Below are 24,941 nucleotides of genomic sequence, written 5' to 3'. Positions count from 1 at the left end.
CTCCCAAGAGCACACACTAGGCTGGTCTTGACAAATGCAGACAGGAAGAACCATACACTGCAGAACCCAGAAGAGACTTTCTCTTTCAGCTGCTGTGGCCTGGCCTGTGTGTCCCACAATGGCCTGGACAGCCAGCAGTCAGCTTGCCGCAGACATGGACATCTCCATCCTACACCATTGTTCACAAAGCCAAGCCATAGTGACATATGATCCATGTGACATTGATTTTTGTCTTACAGCTTCCTAATGCTGACTTGTGCTGCACATGGGATTCTTTGTGTGTGTATGCATATGTGTATGTTAATTAACTGAGGTACGCATCTAGAAATGGCCACAACTTGAAAAGGGTGAATGACAAGACTGATGGTAGATGTGTCCAGCTTGCTTTTGCGCAGGGAACACTGCCAACTGCCTTGGACGGTCTGGGCCGTGTGTCCTACGAGCATTGTGGAGAGTGCTTCTTCCTGCCCTTCTCACAGGACGACGTGGTCGATCCCAACACCAAGCTGAAGCCAGGCGACCAGGTCATCTTCCACCTGGAGTCAGACCCACAGTATGGCCATTGCAGTTTGCTCTTCTTTTTTTATATTACGATAGGCACTAGACATTCAACATTTGACATGTCTAAGGTTGTCACTGGAACAGTTTTTTTGTGATTTTGAATCTTTAAATGAAAATACAAACTTCTGAGAAGAGTTTTAAAGCCATTTACACATGTGGTTTTGTTGCGATAAAACTTTTTGTCATTTGGAAACTTTGAATGAAAAGAAAATCTTATCACAAGAGTTTTAAGAAATACATTTGCGATTGTATTCATGCTGTGAAAGGGTCATGATGGTTGCAGAAATTCCTTAGATTATATGAAGACCACTGAGCAATGTCTGGAAACTTCCTATGTTTTGATCCTCAGCAAAAATTAGTTCTGAATTGAACACAACACCATCAGTGGCTGCTGTAGTGGTGCATACTGAACAGCAACACTACTGTACTGTTGTGGATGTCTTGCTCTGGCTGGCTCTGTCGGATTGTGTGCTGCTCTTTGCATTGCTTAGTATTTTAGAATACATACAAAAAAGAAAAAAATGTGTAAGGCAAAACAAAGATGAAAGATGGTTGCCATGGCTGAAGTATAATTTCACATGCAACATCGTAAAAGGTTGATGTTTACAGAAGGTAGATGTTTCTCTATATTGATATATGTAGCATAATTGTTTAGTAAATGCTGTAGTAATTGGGGGTTCTAACCAGAGCAGTACAGAGCATGTGCTTACTGGTGTGCACAGAGATGCAAACTGTTACGATTTCACTGTATTTTGTTACGCTTGATCGCAGTTTGTTCCAACATTATGCCATCATCAGAATTGTTCCGAGTTCATTTTCGACTGTGTTGTTTGGTCACATGCTTTCCTATCATAACATTATTACCCAGGCGCTCCAGACCTATCAATCACAAGGCCAGTGCAGTCACTGCTAACTTAAATTGCGTGCATGTTTACTTTGAAACGGCATAGAGTGGCCCAATCAGCCTAATAATTGTAGCAGTTACACCGTGTTGCAGGTAGGCCCAAGCGTTTGTATGTCTTATAAAATGTACGTTTCCTGATGTGGCTCGGAGTCCAAGAGTTCATCTTACCAAATTCAAAATGTTTCTACCAAATTTCCTGATTGTTCGTACAAGCACTTGACAGGGGTTGACATCTCTGTGTGCAGGACGGGAGGTGTTCTGGCCAGGAGCCTGCACCTGGTGATCCCCCCCAGCCAGCGCTACCAAGGGGTGATCTGCTCCATGAAGGAGTCGTTTGGCTTCATTGAGCGGGCCGACCTGGTCCGCGAGATCTTCTTCCACTACAGCGAGTTCAGGGGGAACATTGAGGAGCTTCGTTTGGGCGACGACGTGGAGTTCAGCATTCAGATGAGAAATGTGGGTCGCTTGCTTTTCTCTTGTTTGTACCTCTGATTCTCTCTCTCTTTCTCTCTCTCTCTCTCTCTCTCTCTCTCTCTCTCTCTGTCTGTCTATTCCTCTCACTCTGTCTCATGTGCTTGCACACATTAAAGAGCACTTACAAGAACTCCTGTATGCATATGCCAGGGTTTGTTTTTTTTCTGTTGATGGCTTTGATTTGTTTAGGCACAAGTATTAATAAATATGTTGTATCTACTGCATCAAAAACATTTTCTTTTGTATGTATTTTGTTGCGCAGAGGACTGCATCTAAAAAAAAAAAAAGATTTTGACCTTCCAGTACTCTCTTAAAACAATAAAATTAGTTTCCCTGAGTTTATGTCTTCTGTCATGATCATATGTGTAATCAGTCTTCTTTTTTTTAAGTGCAAAACTGCATTTTACATTTTGCTGGGCTGTGCTTTTGTCATTTCCAAATAGCTTGCAATACATATATGCCAATTTGTGTGTGTGTGACACACATTTGGAGTTTTCTTTATGAAATTTTAAATGTTATCTGTTTTGGAATATTCTGATAATAACAAATTGCACATGTGTGTGTGTGTGTCCATGTCTGTGTTTTTGACTGCCTTCATACAAATCAGAAACATAAATGTTTGTGATATGTGAATGTTTTATGAAACAAACTATGGGGGTTCTGGAGTGTGGTTTGTTGTTGTTGTTTGTTTTGTTTGGGGTTTTTTTTTGTTTTTTTTTTTCATTACTGTGTCCTTATGTATGTATTTGAAGTGGTGTAATTTTTGAAAAGTTTCTGTGTAGTGTGGATTGATGTTCTGTCAGAAGACAGCTGGACTGAGGGTCTGATTTGTGTGTGTGTGTGTGCAGAACAAGGAGGTGGCAGTTGAGATAGAGAAACTTCCAGATGGTACTGTCATTTTTGAAGATCTGACCATGGAGAAGGTTGTCGGCAGAGTCTTGAAAACGCTGAAGACACAGAATGGTCGTCGTTCCAGTGACCCTCTTGGTGGACGAATATTCTATGAGAAGTAAGGGGTGTTCTGGTGGATATCATAAGTAGGAGTATTTCCATCTTGGTATTTTGGTGACTTCTCCCACCACCCTTTTATTTTTCTTTGATTCTGTAATAGGTACTTTGGTTAAGCAGCCCATAGACTTTGTTCAGTCTACTACGCCATTGTGTGAATATTTCAGGTGTATTTCATGTTTACAGCTGTTAACTGCGCATATGGATGCAAAGAAAGCATTAAGCATTTGGTATTAATTACTGTAGTTTCATTATGGAATATCTGTTCTGTTAACACATGCATCAAGTCAGCTCTTATTGTCACCACAGACAAATACACATGTTTTGCTGCTCGTGTTCACAATGCACACACAGACCCATGCATATACAATGCACACTATACGCACAGGTGTTCTTCATGACTGACAGCACCTCCTCCCCCAACTGCATGCTCAAATGCTGATGAGGCCAGTGCTGTCCCAGCTGTTGTCTTGTGTGGTTAGAGAGGTGTAGATGTTTACAGATTTGATCATGATATGCGGACTGATAATCACACCACCTTGTCGTGACAAAAGAATGATGTAATACAGTAGTCATCAGGTAGGCTGATCTCAGGGATAATTGATGCCCCCAGACATTGTGCCAATGTCCTCATGTTGCAGGGACAAAATCATGCATGAGATACAGTCTTGATGTCCAGATGTTGCAGGGACATAACAGTGCATTAAATACAGTCCCATTGTCCTCATGTTTCTGAGATACAGTCTCAATGTTCTGATGTTTCAGGTACTAAATGCATTAGATACAGTCCCAATGTATTGATGTTTCTGGGACAAAACGATGCATGAGATACAGTCCCAATGTCCCGGTGTTTCATGGACAAAACAGTGCATGAGATTTTTGTCCCAATGTCCTGGTGTTTCAGGGACAAAACAGTGCATGAGATTTTGTCTCAATGTCCTGGTGTTGCAGGAAGAAAACGGTGCATGAGGTACAGTCCCAATGTTTCAGAGACAAAACGATATATGAAATCCAGTCTCAATGTCCGTATGTTTCAGGGACCAGTGCATAAGATACAGTCTCTCTGTATCGATGTATCAGGGACAGAACAATGCATGAAATAGAGTCCCAATGTTCTTATCTTTCAGGGACAAACTGACGCATGAGATATCTCAGTCTCAATTTCCTGATGTTTCAGGGACAGAACAATGCATGAGATGTCTCAGTTTCCCAGTGTTTCAGGGACAAAACGATGCATGAGATACCTCAGTCTCAATTTCCCAATGTTTCAGGGACAAAGCGGTGCATGAGATACAGTTTGGGGACAAGGACCAGTACGGAGACTGCACCCTTCAGCAGGGTGACCAGGTCAGCTTCAACATCGCCACAGACCGACGTGACGGCCTGCAGAGAGCCTGTCAGATCCAACTGCTGGAGGAGACATTCGCTAACGGAGAGCAGCGAGAAAGCGTGAGTGATGGGATATAGCTTTGTTCTGGTCTTGAGATTTTTTTGTTGATTTAAAAAAAAAAAAATTTATCATTATGTGTAAGATTCAATTTCCAGGAGGCGTGAAAGAGTGGACTGTTACATGTATGCTGTACCTCGTGTGCTTCAAAAAAAAAAAAAAGAAAGAAAAGGAAAAAAAAAGGGGGGTGGGTGGGGGGAGGCGTAGAGGAGATGCCTGACTTATGCATAGATCCAACTTGCTGATCTGGCCTTGGGATCCTACCAAACGTAGAAAGGTACATTTGTAAGAGCTTATCAGGAAAAGAGACGTGTTTACATTTGTCAGTGCTCATCAGAAAACAGACATGTTTACGTTGTAAGAGCTTATCAGATAAGCAGGCATGTTTACATTGCAAGCCTTCTGCCTCTTAGATAATTCAGCAAGGTAGTTCAGACTTTATGCAATGGAACTTCAAGTTAATATACATTTCATAACTACTTTCTAACTATTCTTTGGAAAAGGCACTTCAGACAAATAAAAAAAAAAATGCACATGGTTGGAGATGAACAATGCAAGATTGTGAGTTAATGTTAAGTAGTCAGTAATTTGATGCCATCCAGCTTCAACACACTTTCACTATCAGAACAGGCAACTGAGAACTGAGGCAGCGACATGCAGAACCGATCATTAGGATGAATCTCTGTTTTAGTATGTTGTGTTCTGGGTAAGATGGGTAAGAAGTGATTGTCAGAAGTGGGGTGGACTTCCACAATGAAGTACCAAAGTAAACAATTCTGCTGGTCTGGTGCACATTTTTGCTTATACAGCTACCACACACATTTTGTTGACTAGTCCTCAAGTCAGTTTAAGGATTGACAGGCTCTGAAGTACAGAAATTGTTGTGGACTATTTCTCAAATAGTTTTTAGGGTGAATTAGTCTGCTCTTCTGATTTCCATAACCCACCAAACACTGACATAGATTACATGATCTTTAATATGTACATTTTTGTCTTCCGTATGCAAAAATACACAAAAGGATTCAGGTACTAGCAGGTCTGCACAAATGTTGACATGGGAGATGTGAATGAATATCTACCCTTAAAACCCACCAGGTGCTGTGATGGGGATTAGAACCCAGGATCCTTGGATTTCTGTGAACTGAAACCACATTACATTGTTGATTTCTAATACCCAGCTTGTGCAAGAAGCTCTCTATGCAAGTCTCGTAGCCTGCACTGTGACATGTGTTGTGTTGACAGGGTGTGATCGCCACCTTGAAGGAGGGCTACGGGTTCATTCAATGCGCTGACCGTGAAGCCCGCATGTTCTTCCACTTCAGTGAGTTCATGGACCCAGAGTACATCCCTGAGGAAAAGGCTGAGGTCCAGTTCACAGTCATGCCGGTGAGTGATGGGGACATTGGGTATTAGAGTCAGTCACACTGGTCCACACTTTGTTCAGTAGACTATTTTCCGATCCAGCAAATGTCAGATGAATGGTGTGGGGGTTATGCCATTGAATTGGCATAGGTGATGGGGCAGCAGAAGAAAAAAAGAGGGATGAGAGGGGTCACTTTTTTCATGATGCATATTTTTACTTTGTTGAAGTTCACACCTTGGGACACTGGTTAATTTTCACTAAAATTACCATTTTATTCTGTATTTCCTTTAAAAAAATTTTTTTTTTTTTTTAGCTAGCTCTCTTTCATGTTGGTCTTTGCCTCTCTCTTTGTGCCTCTTCATCCTGTCCCTACTATGTTCAGTTGTGTATCCCGCCCCCCCCCACCCCCCCCATCCACTTTGTCTGTTCTTCTGTGTGATGATAGTGAACCATTTTTACGAGGGTCATTCAATAAATAAGGTGAATTTTTTGGTATAAGGACTTCTAATACAGATAGAAGCTTGCTTCTTTTTTTTTTTCTTTTTTTTTTTTTAACGTAGTCTCCCAGCACTGTCACACACTTTTCCCATCTGTGCACAAGCTTCCGTATTCCCTCAGCGTAAAAATCTTGGGACTGATGTCTCAGCCAGTCGCTCACAACACTTTTGACTTCATCGTCACTTTCAAAGTTCGTGCCTCTCGTGAACGCTTTCAAGGGACCAGACAGGTGAAAGTCTGAAGGGGCAAGGTCTGGGCTGTAAGGGGGATGAGGGAGCAGTTCCCAGCCCAGCTCGTTGATGGTCTGCACCGTTCGGGCTGCTGTGTGAGGCCTTGCATTGTCGTGATGCAAGATGACTCCTTCTGACTGATGACCCCTGCGTTTGTTCTTTATGTCTTTTTTGACCTGCCTCAGCAGTTCACAGTAGTTGGCACTGTTCACAGTGCTTCCTTTCTCAAGGAATGAAATGGTGATTGGGCCTTGCATATCCCAAAAAACGGTGAGCATCACCTTCCTCGTGGACCGCTGGGACTTGAACTTCTTCACTGGAGAGCCTACGTGCTTCCACTCCATGGACTGCCGTTTGGACTCAGGCTCATAGTGCCAAACCCATGTCTCGTCACATGTGACCACCTTCTTCAGAAACTCATCACCATACTTCTCATAGCGGCAGAGACACTGCTGGGACAACTCGACCCTCCTCTGTTTGTGCTCTGGAGTAAGCATCTTTGGCACCCACCGGCAGCTGACCTTTCGAGTAGCCAAGGTCATCATGGACAATTTTGTGTGCTGTCCCAACAGATAAGCTCAAAGTCCTTGCAATGTCATCCACTGTCACCCTTCTGTCAGACTGAATGAGGTCATTGACTGATTCGATCACCTCAGGAGACCTCACTTCTGTAGGCCTTCCAGGTCTGTCTTCATCCTCAACACTGCTCTGTCCTTCTTTAAACAATTTAGCCCACTTGTAGACATTTTTTCGGCTGAAACATGTGGCACCATACACAGTTGACATTCTCCTATGAATTTCAACTGGTTTGCACCCTTCAGCAACCAAAAACTTGATAACTGACCGCTGTTCAATCCTGGAGCATGCTTCTTGGTCGGCCATCTTTGTTAATCGCCAAAACTCTCAAAGTTTTTTTTAATCTGCAAAAAAATTAAATCCGTGTGAAAAAGAAGTAAAACAAAAAAAAATTTTTAAAAGTAAGCTTCTATCTGTATTAGAAGTCCTTGTACCGAAAAACTCACCTTATTTATTGAATGACCCTCGTATTTGCACATAATCTTGAATAAAGCAGCTCAGTGCACTGTACACATTCCATGCACACGCATGCACATATAGGCGTGTAACTTTGTGTGTGTGTGTGTGTGATGAATCAGGACCCGTCATCAGCCAGCAGGATGGTGGCCACACGCATCAAGGTTCTGCCCAAAGGATCTGTCTCCTTCATGAACACTCACCCTGCTCTCTACGTCGGCACCATTGAAAAGGAACCGGCCACACACAAGAATCAGAGTCAGTCTTCTGGATTTCTTATTTTCTATCTCCTTCTGGCAGTCTCTCTCTCTCTCTCTCTCTCTCTCTCTCTCTCTCTCTCTCTCTCTCTCTCTCTCTGTCTCTCTGTCTCTCACTCACCATTTATATATTAGAACAATTGACCATTGTTAGACTAGGTCCAGTATTATGATCCTTTCCATTTTTTTTTTCTTTTTATGGATAAGGGAAATCCTGTTATGTTTTTGTTATTTGTTTTACAGAAGTCTTTAAATGAACAAATGGACTGTTTCGCAAAATGTTGTTGCGCTCAGATTGTAACTGTCGTTGAATTGTTTTTTTCCCTGAATATATGTGGAAATATTTCAGAAAAGTTGATGATGTTTTCAGACAAGAACGAAGAGGCAGAGTGGCAAGAAGTGTTTCAGAAAGGTGGCTGCTGCTGTTTTCAAACAAGAAAATTGGCAAGAAGTGTTTCAGAAAGGCAGCTGTTGTGATTTTCAGACAAGAGCAAAGAGGCAGAGAGTGGTATGAAGTGTTTCAGAAAGGTAGCTGTTGTTGTTTTCTGACAAGAATAAAGAGGCAAAGAGTGGCAAGAAGTGTTTCAGAAAGGTAGCTGTTGTTGTTTTCTGACAAGAATAAAGAGGCAGAGAGTGGCAAGAAGTGTTTCAGAAAGGTAGCTGTTGATGGTTTCAGACAAGAACAAAGAGGCAGAGTGGCAAGAAGTGTTTCCGAAAGGTAGCTGTTGTTGTTTTCTGACAAGAACAAAGAGTGGCGAGAAGTGTTTCAGAAAGGTAGCTGTTGTTGTTTTCTGACAAGAATAAAGAGGCAAAGAGTGGCAAGAAGTGTTTCAGAAAGGTAGCTGTTGTTGTTTTCTGACAAGAATAAAGAGGCAGAGAGTGGCAAGAAGTGTTTCAGAAAGGTAGGAAGAAGTGTTTCAGAAAGGTAGCTGTTGTTGTTTTCTGACAAGAACACAGAGGCAAAGAGTGGCAAGAAGTGTTTCAGAAAGGTAGCTGTTGTTTTTTCAGACAAGAACAGAGTCAGAGAGTGGCAAAAGGTATTTCAGAAAGGTAGTTGTTGTTTTCTGACAAGAATAAAGAGGCAGAGAGTGGTAAGAATTGTTTCAGAAAGGTAGCTGTTGTTTTCTGACAAGAATAAAGAGGCAGAGAGTGGTAAGAAGTGTTTCAGAAAGGTAGCTGTTGTTGTTTTCAGACAAGAACAAAGAAGCAGAGAGCGGCAGCATCAAGTACGACTTCAACTCCAAGATCCAGAGCATTGCCTACAACTTGAGGGACCTGAAGGACAGCACTGAAGTGCCGCACTACGGAGACAAGGTCAGTTCTGTCATGGTGCTTGGGCAGAGGGCAGGCACAAGGGTAGCATGGGGAGATGAAAACAGTGCTTTTCTAGGACATCTTTCTCTGTTTTTGTAGGCTGCTGCTCTCGCGTTCAAATGTGTGTTCAAGTGGGCTCTTACTTTTTTTTTTTTTTTTTTTTTTTTTTTTTTTTTTTTTTTTTTTTTTTTGCCATGTTGGTAGCCATACTCTCTGTGTATGTATGTATGTATGGTATGTTCATGTTTTCATAACCCACTGAATACTGACATGTATTACACATTTGATTTTTATGTATATACACACAAAGGGAATTCAGGCACTAGCAGATACGCACATCTGCTGACAGTACCATTCAACAAATAGTCTCATGCATTTTAAGTTACAATTGAATAAACAAATAGGGATGAAAATCGAAAAACGATAACAAGATATCCACCAGTTTGGTTTTTTTTTTCAGTGGTGTAGCAGACAGATTTTTCCTTCAGTTTGTGTATGGTTTGGAAAGTTTTCAGTCTGGTCCAGAAAAGGTCTGGGTAAAGTGCAAAATTTTGTTTGGTCACATCTGTTGGGACCTGGTTTGTTGTACCTAATAGTATTGAGCATTAGCTGTTGCATAACAGTGGGCCTCCTTTTTAGTTTAGGAGGCATGTTTATGAAGCACTGGGTGGTTGCTTGGCTTTATACATGAATATCGTTGGCAACTTTTTCAGTGAAGAGTGCTTTTCTCGTACTGCAGAGCAAAACGATAAGAGCAGGATGATGGTTAAAAGACAAGGGTGATGATGACAGACATCCTGTGATATCTGTCCCCTGTGCAGGTGGAGTTCCAGATTGGGGAGCAGCGAACGAACAACAAGAAAGTGGCTGTGAACATCAAGGTGCTGTTCCGCAGTCCCACCAGTCGCTGCCAGGGATTTGTGGCCACCCTCAAGGACAACTACGGCTTCATTGAGAACGACAAGCATGACCAGGAGGTCTTCTTCCACTTCAGGTCGGTAGTTCTTACTGGTTGCTTCATGAGCATGAATGTGACTGATCATGCCTAGTGCAGAGATGCCAACTGTTTGTACGCTCGATCACAGTTTGTTCAGATGTTACGCCAATGTCAGAATTGTTCGGACGAGTTCATTTTAGACTATTTAACATGGTCACATGCCTTTCTGTCGTAACATTACCGCTCTAGACTTATAGATCATGAGGTCAGGGCAGTCACTACTAACCTTGGTCTCATGTGATGATGCTCACCTAATCGCATATGTGTTTACATTGAAACAGCATTGAGTGGACCAATCAGCTTAATTGTTTGCCCAAACAAGAGAGAATGTGGCTGAATCAAGTTGCATCTCAAACAGCGTCTGTGCCCATTTGCTGATGTGGCTTGAAGTCCGAGTGCTCCTACCAAATTGAAAATGTTCCTACCAAATTCCCTGATTGTTCCTACAAACACTTGAAAGGGGTTGGCATATCTGCTGGTGTTCTTTTTATTTCCAGTGATTGATTGTTTTTATTTCTTTACTTCTTTTTCCTCAGGTTCTGTGGTATCAGTATTGACAGTGATCCTGACATGGCCACGAGGTTGGCTTGGCTTTGAGCAATGATGGTCACTTGTCAGCTGCTATCTTTTCTCATTCGGTATTAAAATGATGATGGCATTTACATAGCAGTCTTGTTAATAAAAAGAAAAAAAAAAACCACACCATTAAGATATGCATACTGATCATTCACAGCTTGAATAGCTGATAAGGATAAATTAAAGTCCTGGAAAAAGAAATTTAGAAAAGAAAAAAGAATTTGAAAAAGAAGAAAGCAATGTACACACTGATTTTATCCTATATTGAAGGAAAAGGAGGGTTAGGGTGAACAGTATTGTGTTCTGTCTTTTCTTTCTCTTCTTCTGTAATACTTGGAGAAAGTTCCACATATTATACATTCTTTTACCTTCATTTTTTTCAGGGTTTTTTTGTGTGTTTTTTCTTATTTTTTCTCAAGTTTAGTTGTTTTTTGTCTGTTTTTAACCCTTTCGCTGCCAGGAAAATAAGATTTAAGTGAAATCTATTTGCCAGGGTTTTTTCACAAAAAACGGGTATAAATTTTCAAAAAATTCTGTGCTCTTTGTTATTGGAGAAAGACCCATAAAAGTATATATTTTCTGAAAGGGAAATGAATAAAGAATACAAAACACATGATGTTTTCCCATTTTATGCATTTTAAGTGACATGCTGTTGTTTTGAAATCAGTGTTTTGTTTTTTGTCACATTTTCAACTTGTTCATTACAAACATTAGTCTGGTAATTTGCACAAAAATATCATTTTCTGGACAAATGGATATCTGCACACACAAAATCATACTAGAACAACCACAATATAAAAAAACTGAAAAAGAAATAGATGCATTGTGACTTCTTTAAGTGATAATATGGATGTGAGGCCACGCCCCCTCAGTCTCCATCCCCCTCCTCTTCACCCCTCTCACACCGTCACTTCATCAGACCGTGTTGGCTGAGTGCCAAGAAAATAGCTCATACGGTGCCCTGCTAAAAATTCGTCTGCTAGAGTTGAACAGCCTGCATCACTCACTGATAGTTGTATCTTGGCCACTCTCTTGATTGCTCCCTTTATTTTCTATCAAATCGTCCTATAAATGTTCACCACTGTCTTCTCCTTCGAATTTATGCTCCAATTCTTTCTGAGCATTAGCTGAAGAAAGTAATCTTGGTTGATTTAGTTCGCCACGAGCGCATGTCTTGAGCACGGAGTCAGTCCGACATTTTGTTGAGCGAGCGAGGAGAGGAGCCAGGCAAAGACTGCGGCCAGTAACCCAACCAAAACGTTCAAATAAAGGACTGCCTTATGACGCAGATGGTGTTTCTAGCTATGAATAGAATCCAGAAAGATTCCCCAAGCTAAAGCTACCAGCATTTTTGTCAACGAACTGAATGCAAAGCAGGGAAAAGTCAGAATATTTCGATGACGAGTTATCTCGTCATGCAGGCAGCGAAGCATACATGCTTGCCATGACGAGTTATCTCGTCATGCAGGCAGCCTAGGGGTTAATCACACTGTTGTTTTCTAAGTTGATTTAGTTCTGCAATTCTTGGTGGGATAGTTTGTCAATTTCAGAACTTTTCAGTATATTTATTTACGTTTTCTCTCCCTAATATAGTGGTTTGTAATGACTGGGATCAGGTTAACTATATTCAGGCACTATGGTAACAAAGGGCGTTCAGTATGTGAACATGATGGCCATAATAGTCTCCTCCTCACTGTTTCATTTCAGTGCGTTTGATGGCAATGCCAACAACGACCTTGACCTTGGCGATGAAGTGGAGTACACGCTTGCACGGAAGAGTTCCAAAATGAGCGCAGAGAACATCCGCAAACTGCCCAAGGGCACCGTAGGGCCTGGAGAGGTGGGGGGTGTTCTGTCTGTCCTGTTTGTTCTGTCTCTCTGCCCTGTTTGTTGTTTTTTGGCTTGTCGGCATTGTATTGTGTTAGTATATTATTGTGTTAGTATATGTTACTGCAGATGTCTCTTTGAGAAATTTGGTGCTACTCTCCTTCCCAAGGAGAGTAATGGTGCAGTGCCCCCTTGATCCCTTTTTTGTTTTTTGCACATTGTCTGTCTGTTCTGTATTTGTGTGTGTATGGCATTTTTGTGTTTTTTTATTTGATGATTCATATTCGCAGTATTTACATTTGTCTTGTTTTGGGGGTTTTGTGTGTGTTTTTTGTTGTTGTTGTTGGTTTTGTGTGTGTGTGTGTTTTTTCCATCATATCCTGTTGTATGCCATAATGCACGGTTGCATGTGTATTGTCTCATTTGATGCGTTTAAAATCCACCAGGTGGAAGTTAGAATGCACAGCATTTTTCATTCTGTCACAGTCCCTCACAGTTCCTCACTCCGCCTTTCAAACAGATCTTAAAACATTTTCTTTTCAAGCTGTCCGACATAAATGAAGGCACTCAGTGCCATTCCATATTCCTATTTTGTAGATCAACATCTGTTCTGCGGATCTCCCTGAGCACGTGTGTGTGTGTGTGTGTAAGATCTTGTGTGCTTTGTATCTGTCATGTTATTGTGAAGTTTTATGTGATGTTATTGTGAAGTTTTGTATCTGTCATGTTATTGTAAAGTTTTGTGTCACGTTATTGTGAAGTTTTGTATCTGTCGTGTTATTGCGAAGTTTTGTGTCTGTCAGGTTATTGTAAAGTTTGTATCTGTCAGGTTATTGTAAAGTTTTGTGTCATGTTATTGTGAAGTTTTGTATCTGTCGTGTTATTGCGAAGTTTTGTGTCTGTCAGGTTATTGTAAAGTTTGTATCTGTCAGGTTATTGTAAAGTTTTGTGTCATGTTATTGTGAAGTTTTGTATCTGTCGTGTTATTGCGAAGTTTTGTGTCTGTCAGGTTATTGTAAAGTTTTGTGTCATGTTATTGTGAAGTTCTGTATCTGTCATGTTATTGTAAAGTTTTGTGTCATGTTATTGCGAAGTTTTGTGTCTGTCAGGTTATTATAAAGTTTGTATCTGTCATGTTATTGTGAAGTTTTGTGTCATGTTATTGTGAAGTTTTGTATCTGTCGTGTTATTGCGAAGTTTTGTGTCTGTCAGGTTATTGTAAAGTTTTGTGTCATGTTATTGTGAAGTTCTGTATCTGTCATGTTATTGTAAAGTTTTGTGTCATGTTATTGCGAAGTTTTGTGTCTGTCAGGTTATTATAAAGTTTGTATCTGTCATGTTATTGTGAAGTTTTGTGTCATGTTATTGTGAAGTTCTGTATCTGTCATGTTATTGTGAAGTTTTGTGTCTGTCATGTTATTGTAAAGTTTGTATCTGTCGTGTTATTGTAAAGTTTTGTGTCATGTTACTGTGAAGTTCTGTATCTGTCAGGTTATTGTGAAGTTTTGTATCTGTCATGTTATTGTGAAGTTTTGTGTCATGTTATTGTGAAGTTCTGTATCTGTCATGTTATTGTGAAGTTTTGTGTCTGTCATGTTATTGTAAAGTTTGTATCTGTCGTGTTATTGTAAAGTTTTGTGTCATGTTATTGTGAAGTTCTGTATCTGTCAGGTTATTGTGAAGTTTTGTATCTGTCATGTTATTGTAAAATGCTGTGAGAGGTTTGAAAGCACTGTATAAATATATTTTTAATTACACATACTCTACCTTGACCCAGTGGTGCCGACTCCAGCAGAGGTTTGATTCCCTCTCCTGTGCAAACTACTGCCCCTGAAAAGGGGAGAAAACGAAAGTATATGTGGCTAGTTACTTCCCTCTGATAGGTTACCTCCCCTTTGAGTGCCAAGAGCACCCTGTTCAAATACGTTTTTATTATCATACTGGGTTTCACCATGTAAGTACACAGTATTGTTATAATTGGATTTCTGGTCTGGGAGCTCTGACCGAGGGTGTTGATGTGTGTGTGTGCAGGACATTGTGTATTCCAAGGGCACGGTGCAGGGGAAGATAGTGCGCCCCATGCGTATTGTGGACCCGGAGCAGGACGAGTACTGTGGCCTGGTGCAGGCGGGCCTGGAAGGTGAGACGTCATGGTGGGGGAGAAAGGGTGTCATGGGTGGCAGTTTTTCTGTGTGATATATATTTCTGTATTGGTGAGGGGTTTTTTTTTGTGAGTGTGTTTGTGTGTTTTGATGATGTTTTTTTTGTTTTTGGGGGTGGGGGGGGGTTGTTTGTTTTTTTCACTTTGTTTTGGCATTTACACAAACAATGAAGGGTATAGATCATGGGGAAGGGGTGTCATGGGTGGCAGTATTTCTGCAGTATGCAGAATTCCATATTGGCATTTCGGTGATTTGAAGAAAAAAAATTCATACGGTCATGTTTGTTTTGGTTTTTTCTTTTGTTTTGCTTTGTTCATTATTGAGACAAATACTTGCGTTTAGTGGCCCCTGGACTTTGGCTGCAAACATTTTCATCATAACAAAAAAAAAAAGTCATGAAACTTTATTAGATGTCTCGATCTCCGTTTCATCAAGCACCCCATACTTCCCCCTCTCACTTTTTTCTCACAACCTCTCACTCTGTGTGGGTAATTCTGTTGTATGCATACTCATATGTTTGTGTGTGACTTTGTTTTTGGGTCTTGAAAAACCTAACGCAAGGTTCGGAGGGGAAATATGGAAAAAGTTTGTAATTTTGTTGGCTCAGACTTTTGGGATCCCTGTAATTAAAAACTGATGGCGTTCCCTGTGAACAGTGGAGGAGGGTGAGCCATTGGTGACCTACCCATATGGCATCACCAGCCTGGCGGACAAGCGGGACTTCCTGCAGAAGGGGGACATCGTCAGCTTCCAGGTGGCCAAGGTCAAGGGCACGGAGGTGCTGAGGGCCGTCAACCTGGCCGCCCAGCGCAAGTTTGTCCGCGCCAAGGTGGACTCCGTGAAGGGGCAGGTAACTGAAGCATAACAACTTTTGTCACCCTTTTTTTTCTTTTTTCTTTTTTTTCTTTTTTTTTAAAACATAATTTTAACAACACATACTTAACTGTGACCTACTAGTGCAGACTTCGGCAGGGGTCTGACATTCCTGTCCTGTGCAAACTAATGCCCACCTATGTGGAGAAAAAAAAATTTCACAAACACACTGCTGAATGATACAGAGTGCAAACATACTTTTTGTGTATAGATTTACTTTATCAGGCAAAGTATTTTGCAGTGAGAGCAAGTCGTGGAAGAAGTATAATTTTCTGTTCTTTACATGTGTTATATATATTTTGTGATATGAATTCCTGACAATATTGAATTGTTAAAGAGACAGATTTTTTAGAATTTATTTTACTTTTTTTTTTCTTTTCTTTTTTTTTCTAATTAAAAAAAATTGATAAAAAAAAAATGATTTGTAGCTCCAGTGGCATGTGTCACTTTTGTTTTTTAATCATTCAGTTGATATTGAAGGACAATGAATAAAGTTCAGGGTTCAGCCTCCAGTCAAGTAGATGTCTTTGTTATGGCTCGAACATTCTAACTGAACAGAACAGACTGTTGCTCCGTTGATAGTTTGGCTTCTTGATTTACGAAGTGGCAGAGGAGAAGTTGTGGCTCGAACATTCTAAATGAACAGACTGTTGCTCTGTTGACAGTTTGGCTTCTTGAATTACGAAGTGGCAGAGGAGGGCAAGAAGCTGTTCTTCCACATGACGGAGGTTCACGACAGCGCCCAGATCTCACCTGGTGATGAAGTGGAGTTTGTCGTGGTGCAGAACCAGCGCAACGGGAAATACTCTGCCTGCAGCTTGAGGAAGATCACGTGAGTGTTGTCAGCACACAACAGCATGGGTGTGTGGGCTTTGCATGGTGACTGGTGTTCATGTGGAGGATTCATGTAGACATTTGAAATGATAGTAGTAACATATTTATGATAATAATCTCCTTTTCTTCTTCATTCATGGGCTGTAACTCTCGTGTTTAATTACACATACTTAACTGTGACCCACTAGAGCAGACTCTGGCAGGGGTCTGATTCCTGTCCTGTGCAAACTATTACCCGCCTATGCGGAGAAAACAAAAGTAGCTACGGCCGATAACCTCCCGAAGTAGGTTACCTCCCCTTTGCATCCCTGACTAGCGCCCTCATTTTCCAGCAGCCATCTTGATTCCTGCTCCTGTGCTCTGCATACGGCTAAGTTTTTGGTATTTTCTATCAATTCTTTGGCGCTCTCGTTTTGTGTTTCATGATGAATCACAACAGGTCATAAAACTACCCACATGCAAATGTACTCAAGTGGGCTTTTACGTGTATGACTTTTTTCACCCCACCATGTAGGCAGCCATACTCTGTTTTCGGGGGTGTGCATGCTGGGTAAATTCTTCTTTCCGTAACCCACTGAACGCTGACATGGTTTTCAGGTTCCTTTATATGCGTATTTGATCTTCTGCTTGGTGATTCAGACACAAGCAGGTCTGCACATATGTTGACCTTGGAGATCAGAAAAATCACCACCCTTTACCAACCAGGTGCCATTACAGAGATTTGAACCCGGGACCCTCAGATTGAAAATCCAACGCTTAAACCACTCGGCTATTGCACCCGTCACGATACTACCTATGGAGGCGCTCCATGGACTGCATGGTCCTTCATACTGTCCCCCATCCCCCACCCCCTACCTCCCCCAAGAAAAAAAAAAGTACAAGTCATCAGGTGCTGAATCTTCTGCAGAGACAAAGCCCTTTCACACCAATCACCAGCATGCATAACTCTGAATGAAAAGGGATGAAAGACAAAACTTACAAATACATGAAGATGGAAGGCGACATGAAAGTATAGACAGAAAGAGGGAGTGGGGGTGGGGAGGAACCATGTTGGAAAGTGGTAGGTTTTTAAGGCCAGAGCCGAGAGTGATGATTCAAGGAAAGGGAGGGAGCTTTTTCCGGGCGTAAGGGTCTGAGACAGATAGAGCGATGGCTAACTGTGGAAGTGTGTGGAAAGAGATGATCTGGAGCTGATCATTTGCGAGTGAGATGTGGTGTTTGTGTGGAGTTGTACAAATGTTTCTTGGTTGCCTTTTGCAGGCTTGGTTTGGAGTCAAGTGTGACTACGTACGGCTGTGTTTGTGGAGATAGTATAAACTTTTTTTTTTTTTTTTTTAGATCAGTGTGGGCTTTCCATGACTGATACTTTTCAGATGGCTAAAAAGATTCCGAGATGGAGCTGAGAATTACTGGAAAAGAATAACAGGAGATAAGATGGGTGCCTCACAACTTGCAGGTTAATTAACCAAGAAACACCCAGGGCTTCTGATTATGTATACATATATATGCATTCCTTACGATTTGAAAATGGAACGGACACACTCCATATTCATAGACCCAGTCCCTCATGACATTCAGAAACTTTCTTGAATGAAAACTTGATATATTTATGTATTTCCCATTCAGTCAGAAAGAGCATGTGATTGAGGAGGTGAATCATGGCCTTAGTGGTCGGTGAGGCTCTAAGCACAATAAATTGATTTGATTTGATTGAAGAGGTGAATGGTTGTGTGTTTGCAGAGAGAAGCAGCGGCCAGAGAGACTGATCAGCCGCCTGAAGAGCTTCACGGACGACAGCTCTCCCCGCATCGTGGTGGACCGGCAGCCCCGGGGGCCTGACGGAACCCGAGGGTTCAGCACACCCCGCACACCCTGGAAACCCCCCTCGTGAGGCCCTGGCCACACCCGCTGTGTGTGTGTGGTGTGTGGGCCTGACAGTGACCTTCAGCTTGCCTACTACTGGTGGAACAAAGAAGCAACTTGTGTGTCCAGGATACAGCTTGGGACAGACAGCGCAGGGACATGGGGATGTGATGGGCAAAGGCAGGGAGGGAGGGAAGTAGTTTATACACAAATTAGGGATGTTTCTGATCATGGAGGTTCTTTTTTTTTTTCTTTTTTTTTCTGAGGTGAAGACCGGTGGGGTTTGAAGGCCACAGCAGGAAGGTGCATACACAGTGAGGATAAGAGAACGGGTTGGAACACATAAGCATATGGAGCTTTCTTGTACACCGTTGTATAGTTAATTATAAGGTAGGAGCAACGATGTGGGGAGGGGAGTTATGTATAGGGTGTCTAGTTCCTGTTGACATGGTTTATGTGCCTTGCAGAATGGTTGCTGCGGATGTGTGTGTTTGTGCTTTTTGTTTTGTGTGTGTATGTGGTCCTCTGTCTTGTTCGAACAACGAAAATGGCTCCTGGTTTGGTGTGATGAAAAATGGTGTGTGCAGACTTGTTTCTTGTGCATCTTTAAACAGTTTCAGACTAAAGGTTTTGTGCTTCATTCTTTCCTGTTTTTCCTTATTTCCTTTTTTAAAAGGTAAGGGGGTTGGGAGTGGTGCTTATATATATATATTTGTCTTGCGATTGATAATCGTGGTTTTATATGTGTGTTTTATTTTAATGATATCATTTTTGGGTCGTTGTCAGCAAAAGCTTTTTGGCCTTTGAGAAGAGTTTGTGATTTATTTGAAGCTGGTTGTGGTGACTTGACAAAAAGGAAAATACTCAGTGTGCATCTTGCAGGTAAAGGTCAGAGGAAACCATTTGGTGTGTCCCTGAGTGGGTTTTAGAAAAACTTCCTTTGTTATCTTGTCAGGGCTGTTGGGCTCCTTCCCACAAAGTCACAGTTGCCATTACTTCACTAAAAACAGGCCAGGCCAGACCTTGGTTCCATGGACACCATGGCAGAATAGTTAAAGCATTGGACTGTCGGTGTGAGGGTCCTGGGTTTGATCCTGGTATCAACACCTGGTGGGTCAAGGTGGAGATTTTTTCCAATCTCCCAGGTCAGCATTCGTGCAGACTCGCTAATGCCTTGATCCTCTTCATGTGTATACTCATGCAAAAGATTGAATATGCACTTTCAAGACCACTAAGATCAGTGTGTGGTGGGTTTTGGAAACTAGAACATACCCAGCTTGCACGCCTCTGAAAATGGAGAATGGCTGCCTGTAGGATGGGGTGAAAAGAAAATACCATCAAAAAAATAAAAGCCCACTTGTAGAATTGCAGCATCAGGAATGCAATACAGGAAGACTGGCCTTGCTTCTACTTTTCACATCTCCAGTAATTGGTACTGTGTGTTGTGTTGCATTGCTGCTGGAAACATGTGTTGGTTGTTGTGTTGAGTGTTGTTTGTGGAGAGAAGGAAGCTAGGTTGAATAGGTTGAAGTGAATGACTGTTGCACAAAGAACAGATGTGGATGTCTGAGTGATAGACTGATGGAGGTGGTGCTCACTGCCTAGCAATGGCCAAAGTGCTTTCCTGTCTGTGTGGCTGGAGAAGAGTCATTTTCACTTCTGTTTCTTTTCTTTGTGGAGTTTTTCTTTTTCTAACGAGTAATTTTTTGTGTGTAGTTACGTAGTGCCTTTTGATTTTTTTGCATGTCCTTGGTGTGTATCATCGTGTGTGTGCCTGTGTGTGTGTGTGTGTGTGTGTATTTATACTATGGATCACAAGGACATAGGGTATTGGGAATTCTGTGATGTTCCAGTGTGTTAGCTGTCTAACCTCATTTTCTCACACTGTACAGGCGTAGTATGTGGACACTTTGCTCTTGTTACGCATACATAGACACCCCCAAGCACACATTCATGCATGGTTATGGGGGTGAAGTTTTGGGGGGAGGATGCCTTTGCATGGTTCATGTGGATCGTGGCTCATTCAGGAAGCTTGTGTACTGGACTTGACCGTGTTCATTCATGCAGAATAATTATGTGAATTGAAAGCTTAACAGCTTTGACCAGCTTCAAAAGGAATCTTAATAAAAAAAAAATATTGCAGAAGAATGATGGGTATACTTACAGCATTCTTGTATTTGCCTGCTTGCATGTGTTGGACTGAAATGTCATGAGTGGGGAAATTCTTGAAACGAAAGTTCATACATGTTGAGATATTGTTTTTGACTGTGTGATTTATACCAAAAATAACAACTGCCACCATTTAGTTGTTTTTTTTCCCCTTTAATTTTGTTTAACTAGGAACATGTGGGATATGTTGAGGCATGGACAGAATGTATCAGAAAGATCTGCAGCGAGACCCTTTCTCTTGGCAACACATTGTTAAACAGCTGCATCAGTTACAAACATCAAAAACATGTATAAAATGAAAGGCTCATAGCTGTCAGTCAGTGTCAGAATGCAGACTGAATGAACAAAGCAGGGAGGGTATGTTGCTGTGTGGAGAACTGACCACACCTGTGAGGGGATACACTGTGGGGCTGTGATGGATGTTGGGTCAGACGTGTAGCGACTGGTTCCACTGGTGGTGCTGTTCATCTTCTGATAATGATGACATGAGAACAGTGTTAAATGGGAGTGCATGGTTTGTACAGCGCCAGTGCTGTTCATCCTCTGATAATGATGACATGACAACAGTGTTCAATGGGAGTGCATGGTTTTTACAGCACCAGTGCTGTTCATCCTCTGATAATGATGACATGACAACAGTGTTCAGTGGGAGTGCATGGTTTGTATAGCACCAGTGCTGTTCATCCTCTGATAATGATGACATGACAACAGTGTTCAATGGGAGTGCATGGTTTGTACAGTGTCATAGAAGTCTGGGAAAATGAGAGAACCATTTCCAGGACTGGAAAAGTGTTGATAGAATGTTCTGCCATTCAGGGTCTGGAACTGCATTGTTTTTGGAATTTGTAAAAAAAAAACACCCTTGACCAGTCCCATTCAACATAGAGCTCAATGCGTTCTAAAGACAAGAAACAAACAAGTGGTAAGATTTGAATGTCAGAGTTATCTGCCAGTCTCCATTGTTAGTGGCGAAGCAGTTTGGTATTGAAAATTTTCAGTGTGGTCCTGAAAAAGTATGGAATTTTGTTTGGTCATTTGTGGGAACTGTGGGTGTGTGACCTTGTGCTTCTGGCCTTGTCACTGTGTTAGGTGTGATGACTGGTGCGACATGACAGGTATGACGTGATGACAGATGTGATCACCTCTATGCACCTCCACCACCACCACCACCATGCAAAATACTTGCCAGCAACACACCACTCAGTGCTTTATTCTTGGGCCCTCTTTCAGGTCTTCAAGTGCTCAACAACCTGTATACCCAACATGATAACCTGTGAATCGACTCTTCTTGGCTTCAGCAGATACCTACAGTCCATCTCTCTCCCTCTGTCTCCATCTCACCTTCCTTCCCTCTGTTGATGTTATATGATAAGGTTTTATTCTCACACGAGTTTTCAGCTGGTTGTCTCTTAGTGCATGAATTGTGCAGAACTGATGTACTGTCCAGAATGTTGTGGTCAGTGACAGTGTGAGTGGGGGGTGGGTGAGGGGAGGGGGGTGGTCGGTCTGTGTGAGGTCCAGTGCCTCCAGATAAAATGTTCTGTCTGGCATCAGTTGTAGATCACTGAACATTTGTGGGACGCATCCCACCAAGAACAGTCCCAAATAGTTAAATTGAATTGATTTTAAACCCATTGAAAGGTGGTGGGGTTTTTTGTTGGTTTTTTTTTTGTTTGTTTTTTTATATAGACAAAATGAGATCGACATGAAACTGAAAAATCGGCTAACAAAATCCAGCTCTGTAAAAAAAAAAAAAATTACAGATTAGGAGCATAACCACACACTAAAATTAAAACCAAAAAAACTATGAAAGCTTTAAATTTAATTTTCTCTTAAATTTCAGGTCCATTTTTATGAGGTCTTCCAACTGACTTGAATACAGAGTTGGTATTTGTGCAAGTCTGTTTTGCATCTGGAAGGATTTTGCATTTCATTCGCTGTGCAAGTTGTATACTACTCCTTAGGTACTTACTGTATGAAGCAGAAGGAAATAGTTTTTGTCATTCATCAGTGCAGAGACCATTTATTCACCAGTCACAAGACAGTTTGAGCCTACTTGCCAGGGTGAAACAAATTGTGGCATGTGTGGTTTGGTTATTGGTTTTGTTGGGGTTTTTTTTGTATGTTTTTTTTTTTTAATGTATATGTCATCCTCTCACTTTTTATCTTAATGTGGTTTGTCTTTTTGTTTGTTTTTGGTTTATTTTTCATATCATGGCTGAAGTCCGGCAGTTGTTAAATATTTACCATGTACCCCATCTGAAGGGTTTGAAAAGCTTTTATTTTCAGTAATCACTTGTATGTTATAAGCAAGCATCACAGTTCTCTGTTGTAAATGAACACCGCTAAAAGCTTCAGTGGGAAGGGATAAGGGGCATGCATGGAAGTAGGAGGAGGGGGGGACACTTGGGCAAGTAGTGTGTGCATTCTGTACAGTGTTTCTGTCATCAGTTGACTGTTGCCTGTTAGGTCCTGGGTTTGGTGTGCTTTTATTCCGCTGGACTGGACTTCTGATCCAAAAGTGACCAGTCATCGGGGTTTGAGGCCCCGTTTGGGCATGGTGTTGTGTCCTTTGGAAAGGCTGTTTACTCTGATTTTCCACCCCGGTGTAAATGGGTGCCTGACACCAGTTGAGGAAAGTCAAAGCGATGGAAGGACAGGATTGGGCTCCGCCTTCCCATGCCAAGCCCTGGACACAGTGGTTATGAACCCACTGTCCTGATGGCAGTAAAAAGGCTCTGGAACCTTCATCCTTTTTCATCCAATGGTGATTGATCAGTCATTTTCACCACTTTACCATTGAAGCCAGACTGAAAATGCCCCAAGTTCTTTTTTAGGGGGAAGGAGGAGATTCCTGAAATTTGTAGAAACTGTTAACTGACAGTCAAAACCCCAGAGAGAAATTGGAAGAAAAGTGGTTTGCACCACTTAAAAAGATAAGTGTGAAGGTAGGGTTCCTCCCATTCAGCTCATTGTGATGTCCATTGATCATTGCTGTATACAGGCTGAATTTGAGTACGTCCATCTGGCTGTATATCTACGCACAAGGTTCCTGGGTGTCTCTAGCACTTGAGCTCTGTCGATGTTGAGCAGATCAGAGTGAAATCTGGTTTGCACAGCTGTCCTTGTTTGTGTTGGTGATCTGCAGTTTTTACTCCCCACCCCCTCTAGAATACACTCAAGGATATAAATTGTCATGTTAGACTTTTTTCTAGTTCTGTGGTCTCCCTTTTCCTCCCCTTTCTTTTTCGGTTGTATCAAGTGATTCAGTTGTTTCAGTGTGTGCATGGAGTTTCAATGTTTTGTGAGTTTGCTAGTCATTTTGAGCGCATGTGGAAATGTTTTCAGAACGGTTCAAGGTCGGAGGAAAGGGGTGTGCATTTGTCACCAGTAACAATGGATGTATACTGGCATTCTGCATCAGTTGTTTCCCCTCCCCCCTTGACTCCTCCTTCCCTTGAATTATCGTGGACATTTCTGTGGCTTGATGCACACATCTTGGGTGTTCATGTTTCAGGAAACGCAGTTTACCAAAGCATGCTTTTTTTTTTCTTTTTTTTTTTTCTCCATATCTTTCATGGCAAGACAGGGGTGGGGAGGGAACTAAACATACTAAAAACCTGTAAGATGTATCCGGTATGGATGTCAATATGCAGCCAGTTGTATTGTAACAATGCTTAATATCCAGGATGCAAAACAAAAAAAAGAAGAAATCTCTCCACTGGCATTACAGCCTGGTTGTTGTTCGCATGTCCAGCTATTACAGTCAATTCTGGTAATTGGTTTTCTGGACACTGGGGTCCTTGACCTGTGTGGTGATGACACGGGACATGTGCCTGGCTGGCTGGCGGGACAACTTCAATGTGCTGTGTTGGTTCACGTTGTTGCCATTGTACATGCTGTGTCGGGCATTCATCACTCGGTGAGCCTGCCGATAAGGGGAAGGAAAAGAGGATCTGGTGGAAAGACTGCGATACTGTCACAATTTGTTGAAAGACAGTTTACGGTACCGTACCAAGACTTTTTTTTTCTCCCCCCGAAAAAAAAAACAGAAACGTTTAAAGTTCGACTGAAAATATGTTGCCAACATTGCCTCAAAAACAATAAAGGCAAGCTATGGCTATTTGACTGTGTGTGTAGTTATTTTTTTGTGTGAATGCAGCTTGTGTGCAACATTTGTATGTATGGGCCTGAGCTGGGTTGCATGGATTTGCATAGCATTAAGAATTGTCCCAAGTCTACAGGGTTTACATATACTTAAGAACGCTAAGCATACTCAAGGCTGCTAAGATTGCTCTTAGAATGCCCCGATTAGCACAACTGTTCAGCAGCTGGGTATAATAAAAGAAAACGTCTGGCCTGTGAAATGGGTGGTTGATGACAACTGAATCATCTTAAAGATAAAACTGATATCCAATTTTGGCAAGGATAAAGCAGTGAGCAATGTATATGTTTTTGGGTGGTTGGTTTTTGGGGTTTTTTTTTGTAGAACATCCTTCAGTAACCCTCACTGCTGAAAAAAACCTAGGATTTATTTTCACTAAACTATATA

The 24,941-nt window shown here is 41.7% G+C and overlaps 1 protein-coding gene across 1 annotated transcript in view; it reads left to right on the top strand.

The window, feature by feature from the left end:
• Positions 1-24,512, top strand: part of LOC143283060 (cold shock domain-containing protein E1-like) — a 45,259-nt gene extending 20,747 nt beyond the window's left edge. The window contains exons 6-18 of the mRNA XM_076589083.1: positions 396-553; positions 1,711-1,921; positions 2,788-2,948; positions 4,219-4,396; positions 5,637-5,780; positions 7,640-7,775; positions 8,967-9,088; positions 9,910-10,082; positions 12,369-12,501; positions 14,520-14,628; positions 15,307-15,500; positions 16,189-16,355; positions 18,098-24,512. Of these exons, the coding sequence (XP_076445198.1) occupies positions 396-553; positions 1,711-1,921; positions 2,788-2,948; positions 4,219-4,396; positions 5,637-5,780; positions 7,640-7,775; positions 8,967-9,088; positions 9,910-10,082; positions 12,369-12,501; positions 14,520-14,628; positions 15,307-15,500; positions 16,189-16,355; positions 18,098-18,248 (2,037 nt within the window). The 3' untranslated portion in view covers positions 18,249-24,512. The remainder of the gene's footprint in view (positions 1-395; positions 554-1,710; positions 1,922-2,787; positions 2,949-4,218; positions 4,397-5,636; positions 5,781-7,639; positions 7,776-8,966; positions 9,089-9,909; positions 10,083-12,368; positions 12,502-14,519; positions 14,629-15,306; positions 15,501-16,188; positions 16,356-18,097) is intronic.
• The last annotated feature ends 429 nt before the right edge of the window (positions 24,513-24,941 follow it).

This window comes from Babylonia areolata, chromosome 6, assembly GCF_041734735.1.
Source record: "Babylonia areolata isolate BAREFJ2019XMU chromosome 6, ASM4173473v1, whole genome shotgun sequence".
In the NCBI taxonomy this organism is placed as follows: domain Eukaryota; kingdom Metazoa; phylum Mollusca; class Gastropoda; order Neogastropoda; family Buccinidae; genus Babylonia; species Babylonia areolata.
This window is presented reverse-complemented; position numbering and strand designations above follow the sequence as displayed.